This window comes from Lissotriton vulgaris, chromosome 12, assembly GCF_964263255.1.
Source record: "Lissotriton vulgaris chromosome 12, aLisVul1.2, whole genome shotgun sequence".
NCBI classification, from domain to species: domain Eukaryota; kingdom Metazoa; phylum Chordata; class Amphibia; order Caudata; family Salamandridae; genus Lissotriton; species Lissotriton vulgaris.
The window spans coordinates 20602361-20620097 of NC_141700.1; the positions used below are offsets into that span (position 1 = coordinate 20602361).

Genomic DNA, 17737 nt, shown 5'->3' on the forward strand with positions numbered 1-17737 from the left:
CGTCACCGCTGGGTCCGGCTTGCCTCCCTTGGATCCCATCATCGCCAGATCGGTAGGTAGCAGCTAGCAGCATGTGTCACTAGGTGTGGGCAGGGCGCAGTCCAGCAGGCTCAGGGGGATATGTAGTGGGAGGGGGTCCACGCCAGGCTGCGCACGAATAGCACAGGCAGAGGACAGGCAGCGTAAAGGGACGGTCAGGCCACCGTGGTCAGGGCGCGTCAGGCAGGGATTATCACATGGCCCAGGGGTCCCAGTCTGAGTCGCCCGTCTCCCGAGGGGGGTGTATAGTGCCCTGCCACTCCTCACCACGCAGGCCAAAGCTCAGGGTAGTTCGCCAGGGTTTCGTGCCGCCAAGGTGCACAAGGGGGGGGGGGCAAGCGGGCCAGCCGGCAGCCGAGGATGCAGCTCCACACCTTGTTCTCGATTCTGGAGGGACGCCGGATCTCAGCACTCCCACGCCGATCGCTGCCTGTGCAAGCACATAGGGGGGGAGGGGCAGAGGGGTGCCGGAGCACAGGCCGCAGCCCGCCAAAACCGAGCCGCCACAGGTATCAGGGCCAGGGGGGCGCCCCCGCGCCCAGCTCCAATCACCGCAGCCCCCAGCAGGTACAGCTCACCTCCGCCTTCACGCCGTTCCCTCAGGGCACCGCGTCCAGGTAGCGCCGCTACCACTCGCGCTCTCTGCGCCGGAGGGGTATCTAAGATGGCGGCTGAAATGGTGTGTCGAGCCCGTCTCGCTCTCTCAGCGCCGCAGCCCCCAGTCGTCACCGGTCCGGACCGCTGCCGATTACACCAGGCTCCGGCGTCGCAGGCCAACAGCAGAGCTCGCGCCGGGGCCGCCCCCAGATGCCCGCCAGCTACTGCCCGGGAGCCGCCCGGGGGGGAAGGTCCGCCGCCAGCCACACAACAAAAATGGCGGGCTCGACTGCTCTCCGGGACTCCGCTGTCACTGCACAGCTCGCCAGACAGCGCCCGGGATCTTCTCCGTCGCCGCACAGCACCCCAATCAGCTAGGGGTCTCCTCAAACCTCGGAGACGGTAAGCAGCCCCCAAACTCCGCTAATGATGGCTTTATTAGGCAGCGGGGCACCGGAGCTCATCGGAGGCACGACCTACTCCATAGCCGCCGAAGCCACGCCCTCAACCTCCCACTTTTAAGAAGGAAAGATCAATGGCCCAATCCTTTTCAGGCAACGGAGTGAGAATATGGAACTCACTTCGGCCTCAGCTCCGGACCACCGCCTCCTCCCAGGCCTTCAAAACGGACCTCAAAGTTCTCCTCCTCCAAAGACACCTCCAAATTTAATTCACGCCCTCTCTATTATCTGAAGGAAGACCTCCTACTATTGAAAATTCTATTCTCCATGACTATGGACGTGCCTTCCCAGTGTTCTTGTGGTTGGAGTGTTTACCATTTATTGCAGTATTATCCTTGTACCTGTGTTTGGTACCCTTTTGTAATGTGCACACGTCACTTTTCTCTTGTAACACACTGTTTGCTACCTCTCACATTTTGTTTGCTTTAGATACTTGCAAAAGTGCCACCATTGCCTACGTAACGTTTGTTCTTGTGCTGGAGTGACTGCCATTTATTGCAGTATTATACCTCTACTTGTACTTTGTACGCTTTTGTAACCTGCACACCTGTCACTTTTTCCTCCTGTAATGTACAGATTGCTACCTCTTGTATTTTCGTTGCTCACTATTGTCACTTTTGTCTCCTGTAACTTAACGTTTGCTTCTGAAATTTGTTCACTTGTAATTTTCTCCTCATGAATCATTACTGTTACTATTGTTAAGTGCTCCGACACCTTCAGGTAAAGTCCGTGCTATATAAAATTGCATAAATAAATAAATAAATGAAAAATTCAGTGGTGCACTTTCTTTGGCCCGAGGGGCTCCTTTGAGACCATGCAGAAGTCAGGTGCACTTTGTGAGTGGGAGAAATGGGCCCCCACACACAGACACGGTCTTACTAGACACCTTGGGACCCGAGACCCCCCCCCCCCCACAGTCCCCCACAGTCTCCCCCAGTCTGGACCATGCCCCCCCACAACCCAAAGGAACAAATGATCTGACTTTACTCTGTGCCATGGGTATGGGGTACAAAAGGGGGTGGTAATTGAGCATGGGCGAATTTTGCGGATCTCGCGTTCGCGAATTTTGCGGATTTGCGGATTCGCAATCCGCAAAATCCGCGAATTCCCGCGAATTTGCGGATTTTTTTTTTTTGTGTGTTCGCCCGTGTTTCTGCCAGTTCGCGAGGGTTTTTACAATTTCGCAATTTGCGAACTTACCTGTCGGGTCGCAAGTTTTGCGAACTTGTTGTTTCTACGTGTCCAGCCTGTTTGGGACACTCTTCTTCATCACTGCCACTCTCTGTCACCACTGCCACTCTCTGACTACTCATGCCACCCTCTGGCCCACCCATGCCACCCTCTGTTTCATCACCACACCCTCTGGTTGTCCAGTGTACATTATTTTCGGCAAAGCAAAGCACACCTTCCCTGCCTCAAGTGACCTGAATTAATTTGGGGCTGATTAATGTGTCACAGAATATTTTTTTAGCTGGCACCTGCTTCCTTAGTGCGCCCTGATTAGTGATCTTTTGCACTTGCTAAGTGCTTTCATTGTTGCAAAATTAGTTACAACACCTGCCCTGCCCCAACTGACAATAATGAATTAGGGGCTGATTAATGGATTTTAACTTCCAGCCTGGCTCCTGCTTGTCTCCCTTAGCTGTAATTCAGGACCTTTGTGGCATATGTGTAACTATTCTGAGGTTCAGCGCTGGGATGCCTTAGGGTAACCATGCGCTATAGAAATGTGTAATCATTCATTCATTCATTCACATAATAGTTTCAACTGGCAACTGAACTCTGGAGGGGCCCCTCAGGAAGCACTACAGGAAATGGCTACTAATGATGAGCCTGAACTTTTGAACCTGGTAAGTAGTTACTTTCAGTTTTGCTAAGATCGTATTTCTGCAATTTTGCACTTATTCGCGGGGCGCGAACTCACGCGAACAGTGCGAGCAGTGCGAGCAAAATCCGCTGCTCGCGGATTTGCGGATTTTGCGGGAGATTCGCGAATCTCGCGGATTGCGAATTTCCCAAAAATCCGCAAAATCCGCGAGCGGAACGGATTTTCCGCCCATACTTAGTGGTAATGGACGGAGCATCTGAATCAATCAAACACTCACACCCAGTCAAAAGATCTGGGTTTAATCCATCACCGTTCTTTAGCTCACTCTGCCACCCCAGTTCAGACATGGCTATATGCAAATCAGTCTGACCCTGTGCCTCATGAGAACAGTCCAGCCCGAACTGCCAAGCCATGCCTTCCCTGGACCGGAAACATGTTGTGGGGTCATGTTTATTTACAACACATCATAAACGGCTACATTGGTAACGGAAGTGAAAATTATAACATAAAACTTTTACTCAAAGACCACAGTATAGAATAATCTGTGCATCTGTCAGAGCAGAGATTGCAAGTCCATGTAAAGAGGATCATTACAGACATCAGTTCACAACGAGGGACTTCAGGGCTCCCAAGAAACCCACGGCCCTTAGGACTGGACACCTTTCATCCTATTCGGACCATCAAGGTGAAATCACCTGTATCCCCATAGGACGGTCCCGCCTCGAGGGACGATCCCGCCTCGGGGGACGGTCCCGCCTCGAGGGACGGTCCCGCCTCGCCGAGGCCTGGACCATCTGTCATGGTGCCCCACCTGCCTCCCACCGCCAACACTACCTTGGCTCCGGAGCCCCAGAGAGTTAGACCCGGGCAACAGCCCAGTGCCGCACACAGGTGAACTGCAAGTTAATGCTCCCAAGCATATGTGACGGTCCCAGTCAGGATTGTTGTTTCTGTCCTAGTTTCTCAGTGCTGACCCAGGAAGTATTGAATGGAAGTCCCTCTATCAAGTGCTTAATTTGAGCCGGTGGTTTCCGGTGCTTGGCACCAACACTTAATTGTCAACACCGGCACTTAAGACAGCTGCCACATGGTGGTGCTGTCTGTCTAATTTAGAGAGGAGCAGAACAACAGTTTATTATCAATATAATATATATTAAACATTATTAATTGCTCCCTCCCAAGCCATCCTTATAACTTTGTGGCTTGGAATAGTCTGATTTGTCATTTGTAGTGCTTGCAGTGGAAATTGATGGAGCAAGCTGCAGTGGCCTTCTGACGAAGGCCCTGACTAACATTTTTTTTTTTTTACTAATTAAGGACTGCCTTTATCACTGAGAAGATTTAATGGTGCATGTCACTATTACGCCACGAGGGTGACTTGGGCTATGAGGTCCTTTGCCCCCCACCCTCTCAGAAGAACAAGGACTGAGTAAAATCTCAGACACCATCGATAAAGAGATCTGTCCCTGCATCCGACATATCCACACCATCATGATGGAGCACGTGCTCCTCCCGGATGAATTTGTGAGAGATGCTCCTTAAACGCCCTGAACCAGAGCACAATTGTGACTTTTTTGCATTAAATCGCCAACCAAAGCATTATCAGCTCTGACTTAATGCCCTGGCCCCTGCTCTGGTAAAGGTATCATGTGGGATCATGCGAGGAAATATCCACCCCAGTCAAGCAAAGTCGCTTGACATGAGTTTCCTCAGTTCTCTTCGACCCAGCCGAACCAGGTCATCACCGCCAAGATGTACAATGATCAGATCTGGAACCTGAGGAGGACATTTTGTAAGGAGTAAGGACCCGGCTTAGGCGTACAGCGCTGTAGCAACTGGCACGCCGATTGCCGCACTAAAGGGAAGGCTGAAGACCGAGATGGCCTTGGAAGGCATGACTACTCAAAGAACAAATGAGAAATAGGTGTAAAGAGTTTACCAATGACCAGTCTAAAACTCCATTGACTAACAGCTCTGGCGGATGTGACGCTTGAAACAAAGGGATCACTGTCGGCAGATACGCTTTACTTCCTGGGGTGAAAGGCCTGCCCCGGCTGCAAAAGTTGGAAGACCCATTCTGAACGAGTGAGAGGAGTACCTCGAAGGGTCCACCATGATGGATCTAAGAGACGAAGCCAAGGCGGCCGAGAACTGTTAACGCTTAAGGAACTCACCATTCTCATGAATAAACAATGCGGGCACTCCCAACTTTAGACATAAAGACAGATAAGCCTTCATACGGGCGACCGGGCAAATAGAACTACTGGCCAACAGCTGGATTGTAGTCCTCCTTCCAACCCGATCAGTCTTGGATCTCCTCAGCCTAATAACCAACTTGTCATGCTTGATTTAATTATCCAGGAACTGTAAGTCGCCTGCCTATCCTTCTAGCGTTCCCCACCAGTTCAGCCACCCTGAAGACCCTGTAAAAAGCCACAACAGATGCAGTAGAAAAGAGGGCCACCTGGTACGGTGTGGTGCACGCGTTGGAAAAGCTGTCCGAGATAGTGGCAAACTTCTTCGCGTCTACCAGTCTTCTAAGATAAACTTGACCTACTGCCCAGGCTGGCCCATCCCGATAAGCTTTCATTATAAGGAAGGTGTTACGCACATTGGGCACGTACCTCAAGTTAGCAAAGAACCTGATGGCTGAAAAATGTGCCCTGGCATGGGAAACTGGCCTTTCTTGTTCGCACAATGCCCCCAAGAACATACAAAGCAAATCAACTGTGAAAGGATCTGCCGCACACCATTCCTGCAAAAAGGATCTATAGTGAAGAACATCTTTCGGTAGACCACCCGGGTGTGCTTAGAGAGGGAAGCCACCGCTAAATCCAGTTGGGGTGGGGGGGGGGGGTGATCTTCAAGAGACCCTCCAGGAGTTTGGTTATCCTCTCAGCAGCCTGTGGACAAAAAAAAACAAAGTCCTGCAGCTTGGATCGAGACAAAAGCACCTGCAGAGTTACTATGAATCCCCAGGCACGTGTCTCGCCTTAAATAGTACTTTAAGGTGCAGGACCAGATGTTTCAGTAACCTGAATACCAACCTGCAGGAAGCCCCCTGCCTGTTAATGGCCTCAACCACTGTCTTGTTGTCAGACCAGAAGATAACGTCACGTTCCTGAATACATCGGACCTAGGGATTAAAGCCACAACAATCAGGAACAGCTCCAGAAAGGCAATGTTTCTTGTCACCCCTCCTTGATGCCAAGAAGGCAGTCAGTCTTCCCTACACCACCAAGTGCCCAATTTTGCCCCAAAACAAACACTGCAAGCCGGGTCTGTAAACAAACCCAGCGTCTGATTGGATATTGGTGGAGAGGGTGACACCCCCACCCAGCCATTGAATCGTGAATCTGACCTCTGCTAGGAATATAGCGTGGTGGTGCCTCCTTGTAAGGGCAGTCAGTGACCTAGAAATGACCGGTTACTCACCGGTAATATTCATTACTCCGAGTCGTAGCCCTCCCCGTCCCAGTCCTAACTACATGAGCATAGCTCCTCCCACCAGAAACTCCCAAGCAACTTGAAACCCATCCCTTCCCTCCAGGCCACACCCATACCCTGAGGCATATAGCCCTGTGACCTGCCAATCAACAACCTGTACCCAACAAGCACAAGAAGCCGAAACAGGGAGGGAGGGATGGGAACCTGGACTGGGACGGGGAGGGCTACGACTCAGAGTAATGAATATTACCGGTGAGTAACCGGTCATTACCTCCTCGTCAGCCCTCCCCGTCCCAGTCCTAACTACATGAGCAGATACCACAGCAATAATCGGCTTCACTCAGTAGCAAAAAACAGACTTTATTAAAGCACAGAAAAGTCACACCACCGGAGTAGAACGCAACACAGCGTCCCCAAACCCAGCAGAACCAGTCCCCCCAACCACCAAACGATAATGGGACATAAAGGTGTGCGGAGAACTCCAGGTAGCAGCCCTGCAGATTTCAGCCATGGAAGCCCCCTGAAAACAAGCCCAGGAAGCCGCCACCCCCCGAGTCGACCTTCCCTGAACAGACCCCGGAGCCAACACACCACAGGCCTCGTACGCAGCACCCACAGCCCATCGTAGCCAACGACTGAGGGTAGCCCCAGAAGGCTTAAGACCCTGACCAGCCAGGCCAAAGGTCACAAAAAGGGATTCCACCTTACGAAACGGCCCAGTACGCAGCAAATAGATCTCAAGAGCCCTCCGAACGTCCAAACAGTGCAGCCGCACCTCAACCTCTGAAAGAGGATCAGGACATAAAACAGGCAAAACCAGATCCGCAGAGCAGTGAAAAGAGGAAGGGACCTTGTGAACAAAGGAAGGATCAGGCCGCAGTACCACCCAATCAGGAAAGAAACGTAAAAAAGGGGCCGAACGAAGCAAGGAGCCCAACTCCCCAATCCGCCTAGCCGACGTAATAGCCACCAGGAACAGCACCTTGATCGTCAAAAACCTCAAAGACACCTCCTCACAGCAGGCAGTCCGGACCCCCAACCCCACGGTCCCGCTACAGCAGGGACTCAAAGCAAATGACCACAAGGTAAAAGAAAAACAAGCACAATAGGGGTCAAAAACGGGCGCTTAGCATCCCGTCTCACACTTACCAGATAGGAGGCCAATTCCAGTGCCCCCCTCGACGAAGACTGCTCGGAAGTGATTCCGCAGAAAAAACAAACAGGTAGTTGATTGGCAGGTCACAGGGCTATATGCCTCAGGGTATGGGTGTGGCCTGGAGGGAAGGGATGGGTTTCAAGTTGCTTGGGAGTTTCTGGTGGGAGGAGCTATGCTCATGTAGTTAGGACTGGGACGGGGAGGGCTGACGAGGAGGTAATAGATCTGGAGAATGCACGCCATTGGGGCTAAGGGAGGAATCAAGCTGGCCAACCCTGTGTCGATTGACTCAGAAGAGGCACTCCCTTTATCTGGTGGCCGGTGGCAGACCTCAGCAAAAGTGTCGATCTCAGTACCTAAAAAGGTGATGCACGTTGATAGAGCGACTGACTAGTCAGGAGCGAGGGGCACTCCTAATTCTTGGAATAATGAAGTAAAGCGCCCAGTGCAGACCAGCGTACATCTGCATCAGGTGGCCCCATCGGGAGAAAGTCATACAAGTTGTGTGTGACAACCTTGGTGGCCAGATTTACTTGTAACGATCCGTTCCTATGTGGACCTGAACTACCCCTAGTAGGAGCAGGAAACCGAGCAATCCATAGGCTTGCACCTGTCTTAATAGTACATGCCTCTGAATTGAAAACCTAACAGGTGGCTGTAATAGGGATGCACTCCGAAGATTCTAACTACAGATTCAATGTCAGCTTTGGCTAGCAGGGCCGCAAACCTAACCTTACCCGTACCAGGGCTTGGTCCACAGATCAATAGCTCCGTGCACAAGCCCGAGGGTTTATTGCATCATTGACTGATGCTCCTTTTAGGGCAGAGATGTTATGGATCAGCCAGAACTGACCCAGCTCTCTCCTGGGGATTACTCCCAGTAGGGAGCATACAAATGTGCTATGGAGGCTTGGGAACGGGCCTGCAATTCTACCAGACAAGCTCTCTGTAAAGAGCGTATCAGCTACCACCCTTGCGCGAGTACACACGAACATTTGTCACAGGCAAAACACAGAGCTTGGATCCTGAAACCAAAGGAAAAACCAAAATACAACATCTGTGCTGCCCGACTATTAGGGTACTTGTTCAGCAAAGGCAATCGCTTATCTACCTTTACAGGTGCGGGCCATACCACGATAGACCGAGGGTTTGACAGGGTGCTCGCCTTTTTCTTTGGATTTCGTGGTTCCTTTAAACTCTGGGTGGGAGGCCAGGCCACAGAAGGAGCAGAATTTGTGAGAACCTGCTGGGCGACACCAAGCGCTCCTGTTACAATCCCTACAGAATCCTTTCCCGTACCCATCGGAATATTGTGAACAAAATGGTGGCTTGATGGGGGTCCTATTATTGACATCCTCTGTCCATATGCATACTTCAGTTTGATACCACCCCATCCCAGGATCTTTGACCCTGGCCCATCTGAAATCAGGCCATAGTCAAGCCAGGCTGCGCTCCCGTAAACATGAGAAACCTGAAGAATTTTCTTTGCATAGAAAATCATGGAGGTTGGTAACTCCGGGCTCTTGCCAAGCATAACAATCATGTAAACATTAAAACCAAATAGCCAATTAGTAATGTTCTCGTGAATCTTAGGCCTCTTGTTCTCAGTGGACGCCTTCCCGTCTTTCTCCATTGCTTCCAATTCCCTACTGTTGTTCACAGTGGTGTAACACAGGCCCCGGCAGCCCCCGCCGACCCCCTCAGCACAGTACTCAGGCCTGAGAGCTTCAGAATAAATCCGGAGCTGGGACCCCTTTATGTACCTAGCAAGAAGGCCCCTCAACTTTCGTTACACCACTGACTGTTCACACATAGAAGGAAAAACGCAACACCCACAAAGTCCCCCTTCCACGCCTTCTCTTCACCCTCCGCTGGGACAGGGGACCCCAGCTTACCTGGCTTAGGTAGGATGGTCTCCTGCTCACCAGTGCCTTTCGTAGCAGCAACCCCACACCTTTCCGCTGCTCCCTCCCCTTTTTTGACCAAAGTAGCTATAATGGGAGGGTCCTTATGTCCAGACATCTTTTTATCTTACTCTGGGACCAGTGGCGGCTGTCAGGGAACAAGGGTGGCGAGGCGGGGAAATATATATTTCCCAAAAAAACACAAAGAAAAATAAAATAATAAGGATATCATCATTTTTTTCTGTTCTGCGAGCAGTGGGGCAACGCTCCTCCACCTTAGCGGAGAAGCCGCCCCTGCCAGGGACTCTTCCCACTTTTTTTCACGATAAGCTGCTACGACTGACTAGTTTCTTCAAATCTGCAATAGCTGTTAAGACTGAGTTTGAGGGGGTCCATATGGATATTAGGGAAGAGCTAAAGTCTGATTCATCTGCATTGGCCGCTTACCGAAAGCGTTATCGAGCGGCCGAGGTTACCATCTCTCAAATCTTGTCTGGGGGACATCTTTACCGATTCCACGGAGTGATATTCGACTCGCTTTTCGACTAAGCCCAGTAACCCAGCGCCTGGATACCCTCGCCGCTGATTGGCCGTGCTATACAAGGAGTGTTCGATTGACGTGTCCTGCTGCGACGAGGACGCTACAGCCTTTCTCTGACCGTCATGAAGTTTGGGCGCCCCTCCCTGACTGAGCCTGATCCATAGGCCTCTCTTTCTGCATCAGAGCCACCTTCACTGCCTTTGATGGACTTCAAAGAGACTCCTTGCAATTATTTGCAAGTCAGGGTACCACGCGAGTGGACGGCGTTCCCCTACTTATTTTACCAGGGGGACGCCATCCCCCCTGCCAAACAGCTGCACTTTATTTTTTGCCTCTCCGGGATGAGGAGCTCGGCACCTTTCGTGACGTCACTTCAAGTCGTAACATCACTTCCGGTGACAGCGTCCCCCCACTTCTTTTTTTAGGTCTCGCCTGTCGATGCGCATGCGCATCGAGCAAGCGAGACTATAGGGGCTCATCGACTCTTTATCTAACTTGCAAGGAATCGTGGCGATTCCTTGCAGTGCCCGTGACTTTTAAGGTCAATGCGCATGCGCATTAAGCTTATGCGCATGCGCATTGACCTTAAAAGTCACGGGCGCGTGCACGTCCGTGTTTGTTTACCCGCTCCGTCCCCTCCCGCCGTGTCGCCTTGCCTACTCTCTCTCTCCCCTCTCCGCCCCCGTTCCGCCCCCTCCCCTTCCCGCCGTGTCGCATTTCTCCTCCCCCCTCCCCTCTCTTCCCTCCGGCTTCTTTTTTTTTGTTTATTTTACTCGCACCTCTCCCCTCTCCGCCCCCGTTCCGCCCCCTCCCCTTCCCGCCGTGTCGCATTTCTCCTCCCCCCTCCCCTCTCTTCCCTCCGGCTTCTTTTTTTTTTGTTTATTTTACCCGCCGTGTGACACAGATCCAGCATATACCCTTTCTAAAATACTAACCAGCTACCCCGTTCACTTGTTGTCCTAGGATCGAAGTACATCTCTGGTCTTTTTGCATGTCCCCTACATACATGCACAGGCCGCATGCTAAATCCTGAACTCACCAGCTATACTCGCACCTCTCCCCTCTCCGCCCCCGTTCCGCCCCCTCCCCTTCCCGCCGTGTCGCATTTCTCCTCCCCCCTCCCCTCTCTTCCCTCCGGCTTCTTTTTTTTTTGTTTATTTTACCCACCGTGTGACACAGATCCAGCATATACCCTTTCTAAAATACTAACCAGCTACCCCGTTCACTTGTTGTCCTAGGATTGAAGTACATCTCTGGTCTTTTTGCATGTCCCCTACATACATGCACAGGCCGCATGCTAAATCCTGAACTCACCAGCTATCAGCCTCCTCACCACGTCTTCTCTACTATGCTCCTTACGCCAAGGGAGCATCTTCACTACATGATGTCCTTCACAAGCATCCACACGTTGCAGCAACACTTTTCAGCTTAACAGCTGGAGCACTTCTCCAGTCACTAAACAAACACCATCCAGTCTAGGTACAAGCCACACCAACAAACGCATTTTTCTCCCACACTTGCATGCACCAACCAGTATGTCTTTGAGGGCAAGGTAACAACAGTTCGGGCCACCCTGGTAGAAAGTAGAAATGACAAATGCTGGTGCAGAAAAGTCAGATATAGCTATCTCTTAGCACCACGTGTCAGCATCTGCTGGAATAAAAAATAAATGTAATAAGGCAAGAGGCTTAAATTAAGACCTTCAGCACATTTAGGACCCCCAACTAAACACCAGGATCCTGTAGTCTCACCCTCAACCCCTCACCCTCACTCACCCTCACTCACCCTCACTCACCCTCAACCCCTCACCCTCAACCCCTCACCCTCAACCCCTCACCCTCAACCCCTCACCCTCAACCCCTCACCCTCACCCTCAACCCCTCACCCTCAACCCCTCACCCTCCCTCACTCACTCTCACTCACCCTCACTCACCCTCAACCCCTCAACCTCAACCCCTCACTCACCCTCACTCTAACTCACCCTCACTCACCCTCAACACCTCACCCTCACTCACCCTCAACCCCTCACCCTCACTCACCCTCAACCCCTCACCCTCACTCACCCTCAACCCCTCATCCTCTCATCCTCACCCTCACTCACCCTCACTCACACTCACCCTCACCCTCACCCACCCTCACTCACCCTCACTCACCCTCACTCACCCTCAACCTCACTCACCCTCAACCTCACTCACCCTCACCCACCCTCAACCCCTCATCCTCACTCACCCTCACCCTCACTCACCCTCACTCACCCTCAACCCCTCACCCTCACTCACCCTCACTCACCCTCAACCCCTCACCCTCACTCACCCTCAACCCCTCACCCTCACTCACCCTCACTCACCCTCACTCACCCTCAACCCCTCACTCACCCTCAACCCCTCACTCACCCTCAATCCCTCACCCTCACTCACCCTCAATCCCTCACCCTCACTCACCCTCAATACCTCACCCTCACTTACCCTCACTCACCCTCAACCCCTCAACCCCTCACCCTCACTCACCCTCACTCACCCTCAACCACTCACCCTCACTCACCCTCACTCACCCTCACTCACCCTCAACCACTCACCCTCACTCACCCTCACTCACCCTCACTCACCCTCACTCACTCACCCTCAACCACTCACCCTCAACCACTCACCCTCAACCACTCACCCTCAACCACTCACCCTCAACCCCTCACCCTCAACCCCTCACCCTCAACCACTCACCCTCACCCTCACTCACCCTCAACCCCTCACTCACCCTCACCCACCCTCACCCACCCTCACCCTCACTCACCCTCACTCACCCTTAACCCCTCACCCTCACACAGTGCAATAGGTCTCGGAGCATTTGAGTTAGAGCTTTTAGAAATGTTTATGGCTTTTTTTTTTAATTCTTTAGCATTGGCTACAGGAAACAAAAATGCTAAAGATTTACAAAAAAAACCCATAAATAATTCTAAAAGCACTAACTCTAATGCTGCGAGACCTATTGCATTTCCAATGCTTGTTTACGACTTGTGCCCTGGACTGAGGTGAGGTCTTCCAAGGACCGTCCAATCTCACCCACCACACACAGGTCCTCATGGGACTCTCCCGTCCTGTGCCCGGGAACCCCAGTGGGCGGTGTCCAGTGATGTTTGTTTACTGGGCTCTGCGCTCACAACCTACATCATAAAACCCCAAAACTGGTGCAAATGCTCTGCCTACTGACAGTGCGACGCTCAAACAGCAAGAAAGACTTTCCAGATAGAAAGGGGCCAGGGAGGTCAGATTTTTCACTGTAAATCTCCACAGTACATGTAGCATGTAGCTTTGGGTACATTTCAGTATATTTTGTCCTGATGCCCTTCATCCTCTGCCTGGGTAAGACTTTGCGCCCTTCCCCTGCCCTGGCAGGGATGCATCTGGGGTTTTGTTTGGGTTTAGTAGTAAGGACAATAATGGTAAATGAATGCAGTGGTCGCATCGGACCCCAGTGACCTTTACCTGCTCTGGGACCCCCACGCCTGGACAGCCGAGCTGCTGGTGGCTGCCACGTGCCTTCATGCCATGCGCAGCGCCCCCGCCTGGCGTTCCCTCCAACACGCGTTGCATGCTGGGATCGCCAATGCCGGCATATAAAGCGCTGCACGGCGCCCCTAGCGCGCGGATCTGGATGGAGGAGCACGTGACAGGTGACCAAGACTACAACTCCCAGTGTGCATCGGTCCCTAGAGTGAAACCCCAGGGCTGGAAATAGCGTCTCCATGATGTGGCAGAAACTGTTGATCCTAAACGAAAATAAATGTCCGCGATGAAAGAGTCTGTTGCTAACTGGGGTGTAGGGAAGCACGACCCCCGCATCGCCATATTAAAGAGCAGAGGAAGGGAAGATGGGTAACGAAAACTAAAGTTTGGCTTCCAGCCCGGCAGGTTTGCTTGGCTCATTCACGACGAGCTGTGCTAGCCTGGGTTACTCTCTGCAGGCATCTCTAGCCCATCACAACACCAAGACTACAAGTCCCAGAATGCAATGGGAAAGAACCCTGAATTGCAGCAGCTAGTCCTGCAGTCTGACCAGTATGAATCCCTAAATCATGTGTAAAAGAAATTAGCATATGTAAAACATGACGTTTAATGCAATATTTCACTTTAGATTTTGAACTACCCCGCTTATGGAAAACCGCCTATGGATGGGACGAAATACGAATTCACACCAGCATCTTTGAGGGGGGGGGGGGGGGCTGGCTCCCTAAAGAAAATCAAGTTTTATTTAAAATGATGTACGCTGTCCGTCAATTCTAATCAAATACCTCGTTCAGGGGATGTTTGCAGTGTCCAGGCGGCGGGGGTCGCCGAGGGTCCGAGTGAAGGGCGCCCACAGATTGGGTGTTACCCGCACAAGTTGCAGCCCCCCTTCCGACGCCTCTGAGCCCCAAACACCGACGAAGCTCACCGGGGTCAAAGTCCCGGAACGCTGCGGTGCTCCGCCTTTCATCCTGTGTAACTCCAGCCACCCTCTACCCCCGGTGGGATGGAAAAACTGGAGGCTCTCAAAGGGGCGGGGTCTATGTAATCAAGGGCGTGGCTTAAAACGCGAGCTAAAAATCTGCGCGTGTGCTGATGGCGTTTTTATGTTTCGCCTGTCGAAAGCTGCGCAGCAGCATTTCGCGCAGGCAAAATCTTTTGTTTTACAGTATGTGGGCTTTGTCCCGCCTCTGTCTTCCATTGGCTAGCTCCATAAATGGAGGCTAGCCATTGGAAGAGAGAGGCGTCCATCATTCTGCGAGGCGACTCGTGGGCGTTCCGGGGATTTTTTTTCTCATCCAGCCCCTTTTAGCACGTCATTGCGGCGGTGGGCGGGTGTTTTATTTTATTTTTATTTTTTACCGTGCTGTTTTCGTCTTTTTGGAAGTCCCTTTAGCTGGAGTGGTCAGCGAGATTTAAGTTGCCAGGAAGTACTTTGTATTTGCGATCAGGTAAGCAAATGTTCTTTTAGCCCTGTCTTGTAATTTTCTTTTAACCCCGTCTTATGTTTTCTCTATGTTTGTTTTACGGCTCGTAATTTTGTTTTAACCCCTTCTCATGTCCTCTCCATCGCCATGTTTGTTTTACGTCTTTCCGTCTCTTGTTGCTGTTGTCTCTGTTTTCCGTCAATGGAATGCATCCGGGGGCATGTTTATTGGTTAAGTGTTTGCGTGTGTTAAGCAGCGGGTGGGGTCCTTGCTTCCCCCCTAATGCACCCCTGAGCGTGCGGAGGAGCGAGGCAGGGTCCGGCTTTGTTTCCAGTGAACCCGGGCACTGCTCTGATAACAGGATTACTCATTGCTTTCTTTTCAGGTGTGTTGGGGGGGGGGGGGCGAACGATGCAGTCGGCCCGGGACAACCCCCTGACGTCCTTCCCCGGGCCGCGCTGTGATTGGCTGCCGGCCCGGGACACCCCTGTGACGTAATTCCCCGGGCCGCGCTGTGATTGGCTGCTGGCCCGGGACACCCCTGTGACGTCATTCCCCGGGCCGCGCTGTGATTGGCTCCCGGCCCGGGACCTGACTTGTATACATATGCTATCTCTGACTTAAACTCGACCCTCAACGCTGACGGTGCATTGTAAAGTGTAAACTATGTAGCCAGGGATCCAGGAGGCTCAGGCATATACCGTTAGTAAGCTCTATCCCCAACACTGCTGATGCATTGTAAACTGTAAACAATAGATTTGGGGATCCAGAAGACTTCGGTTATGTGATTTGTAAAGGCTGCCCACTGCGCCACCAGCACATTCGAAAGTGTTAACAGCTCAGCGTGTGAGCTGGAGGGTTCAAGTATATGCTGTTAGTATAGTGTATATCGTAGTGACGTTATCAGCACACCTTTTGTTAACAATCCACCAGATGCACACAAGGACAGGGGTGTATGGAGCTGTAACCAGTCCAGTGGCTGACTGAGCTGCAGGAGTGAAAGCATAGGGTCTCCCTACGCCTAAGAAGGAGGAACAAGCTATCATTGTACATGAGCTTTCGTAGGCAATCCTATGGCGTCTGTCCATGTTACTGGGTGGAGTGAGAAGGGCCAAAGGCTGCTGTCGGTCGGATACCTATCAGCCGCCGTGTAGCCCTCACCCTAGGAGCATTACTTGAGGCTGGGACGGCAAACACTAACAAGTTTGATGGAAAACCGCAAAACCCTGTTGAGTTTCCATCGTCCACCACATATGCGGTCCAATGCACATATTTACGTTGAGCTGGAATTACATTGCTTTGTTTCTTTCCTACACAACATCCATCATTTCCACAAGAACCACAGGTTTTACACAACGACTTAAGTCCTTGTGTAAATTTGAACTTTCAAGAGATTCCATTTTCACCATCCGTTTGCGAGCGTAAATGAACTGGCGCACCTTTACCTTGGGACCGTCCAGTTCCTGTGAATGTTGTGGGGAGCGTTGCTGAGGCAGCAAACATCTGCTTTCACAGCCCCCACAGGATATTTCTGCTCAAACCTCCATGACGTTGAGAGAAAGCGACGCACAGGGCCTAAGAAAGACAGCAAATCAGGCATGCTGCCAAGAGCCCAATAAGAGGCATATATAAGAGATTATCCGTCAGTAATAAACATGACACCGAAGCCTATTTTACATAAAATAAGGCCCTGCTGCAAGTTTGTGCTCGCCATTAGGAAGTGGTAGTTTCACCCCCAGAGTCTACAAACATTTAGAATTGATTTTTTGATGGAAGCAAGGGCTGCTCCATTTCTGTTCGATGACACCGGGTTTTACACTTGCTGCGGCTAAAACCCTGGGGCGCCAGTGGTATTACCGTGGAAAGTCACGCAATACAGGTCAGGCTCTGAAAACCGTCACTGTGACAGCCTCAAATGTCAAACCCCAGGTGGGACAAGGTGTGGAACCACACCCCCACAGAGAGGCTGGTGCCACACCTCTATAGCAGGACTGCCTTCTTTCTGTCATTAGGGGCATTGTATCCAGTCCTCATCCTTTATGTCATCACCTAATGCATTATGGGTATTGTAGTCTTGCTTCCATTGAACTAATTAGACTAAAACACCTGAAAACCATGACTGCTCCAGTGTGTGTGTGTGTATGTGACTGCTCCAGAGTGTGTGTGTTTGTGTGTGATTGCTCAAGTGTGTGTGTGTGACTGCTCCAGAGTGTGTGTGTGACTGCCCCAATGTGTGTGTGTGTGTGTGTATGTGTGTATGTGACTGCTCCAGAGTTTGTGGTTGTGACTGCTCCAGTGTGTGTGTGTGACTGCTCCAGTGTGTGTGTGTGTATGACTGCTCCAGTGTGTGTGTGTGTGTGTGTATGTGACTGCTCCAGAGTGTGTGTGTGTGTGTGACTGCTCCAGTGTGTGTGTGTGTGTGTGTGACTGCTCCAGTGTGTGTATGTGTGTGTGTATGTGACTGCTCCAGAATGTGTGCGTGTGTGACTGCTCCAGTGTGTGTGTGTATGTGACTGATCCCGAGTGTGTGTGTGTGTGTGTGTGACTGATCTCCAGTGGAGGAGTGTGGCTCACTGATTAGAGCGGCAGACCCTGATGCAGAGGTCTGGCCCGGGACCAGGGTTCAATTCCCGACGCGGCAGGGTCCTGAGCCCAAAAATGTCCACAGACTCGATAATTCTCGCCTCGGTGCCTATTCTAATCATGGGGTCCCACGCTGCAACTCTGGGCAATAGCTTGCTTAATCTCCACTATGGCGGCCCACCTGCTGCGGGATGCCTGGCTTTCACCTTGGGGATGCCCAGTAGGTGTTATCTCACAGGGAAAAAAAGCCAGGA

General features: G+C 51.7%; 1 protein-coding gene across 1 annotated transcript in view; it reads left to right on the forward strand.

The window, feature by feature from the left end:
- The first annotated feature begins 703 nt into the window (after nucleotides 1–703).
- TLE2 (TLE family member 2, transcriptional corepressor) overlaps nucleotides 704–17737 on the forward strand; it is a 212982-nt gene continuing 195948 nt past the window's right edge. Inside the window, exon 1 of the mRNA XM_086946549.1 lies at nucleotides 704–718. Coding sequence (XP_086802675.1) covers nucleotides 704–718 — 15 coding nt within the window. The remainder of the gene's footprint in view (nucleotides 719–17737) is intronic.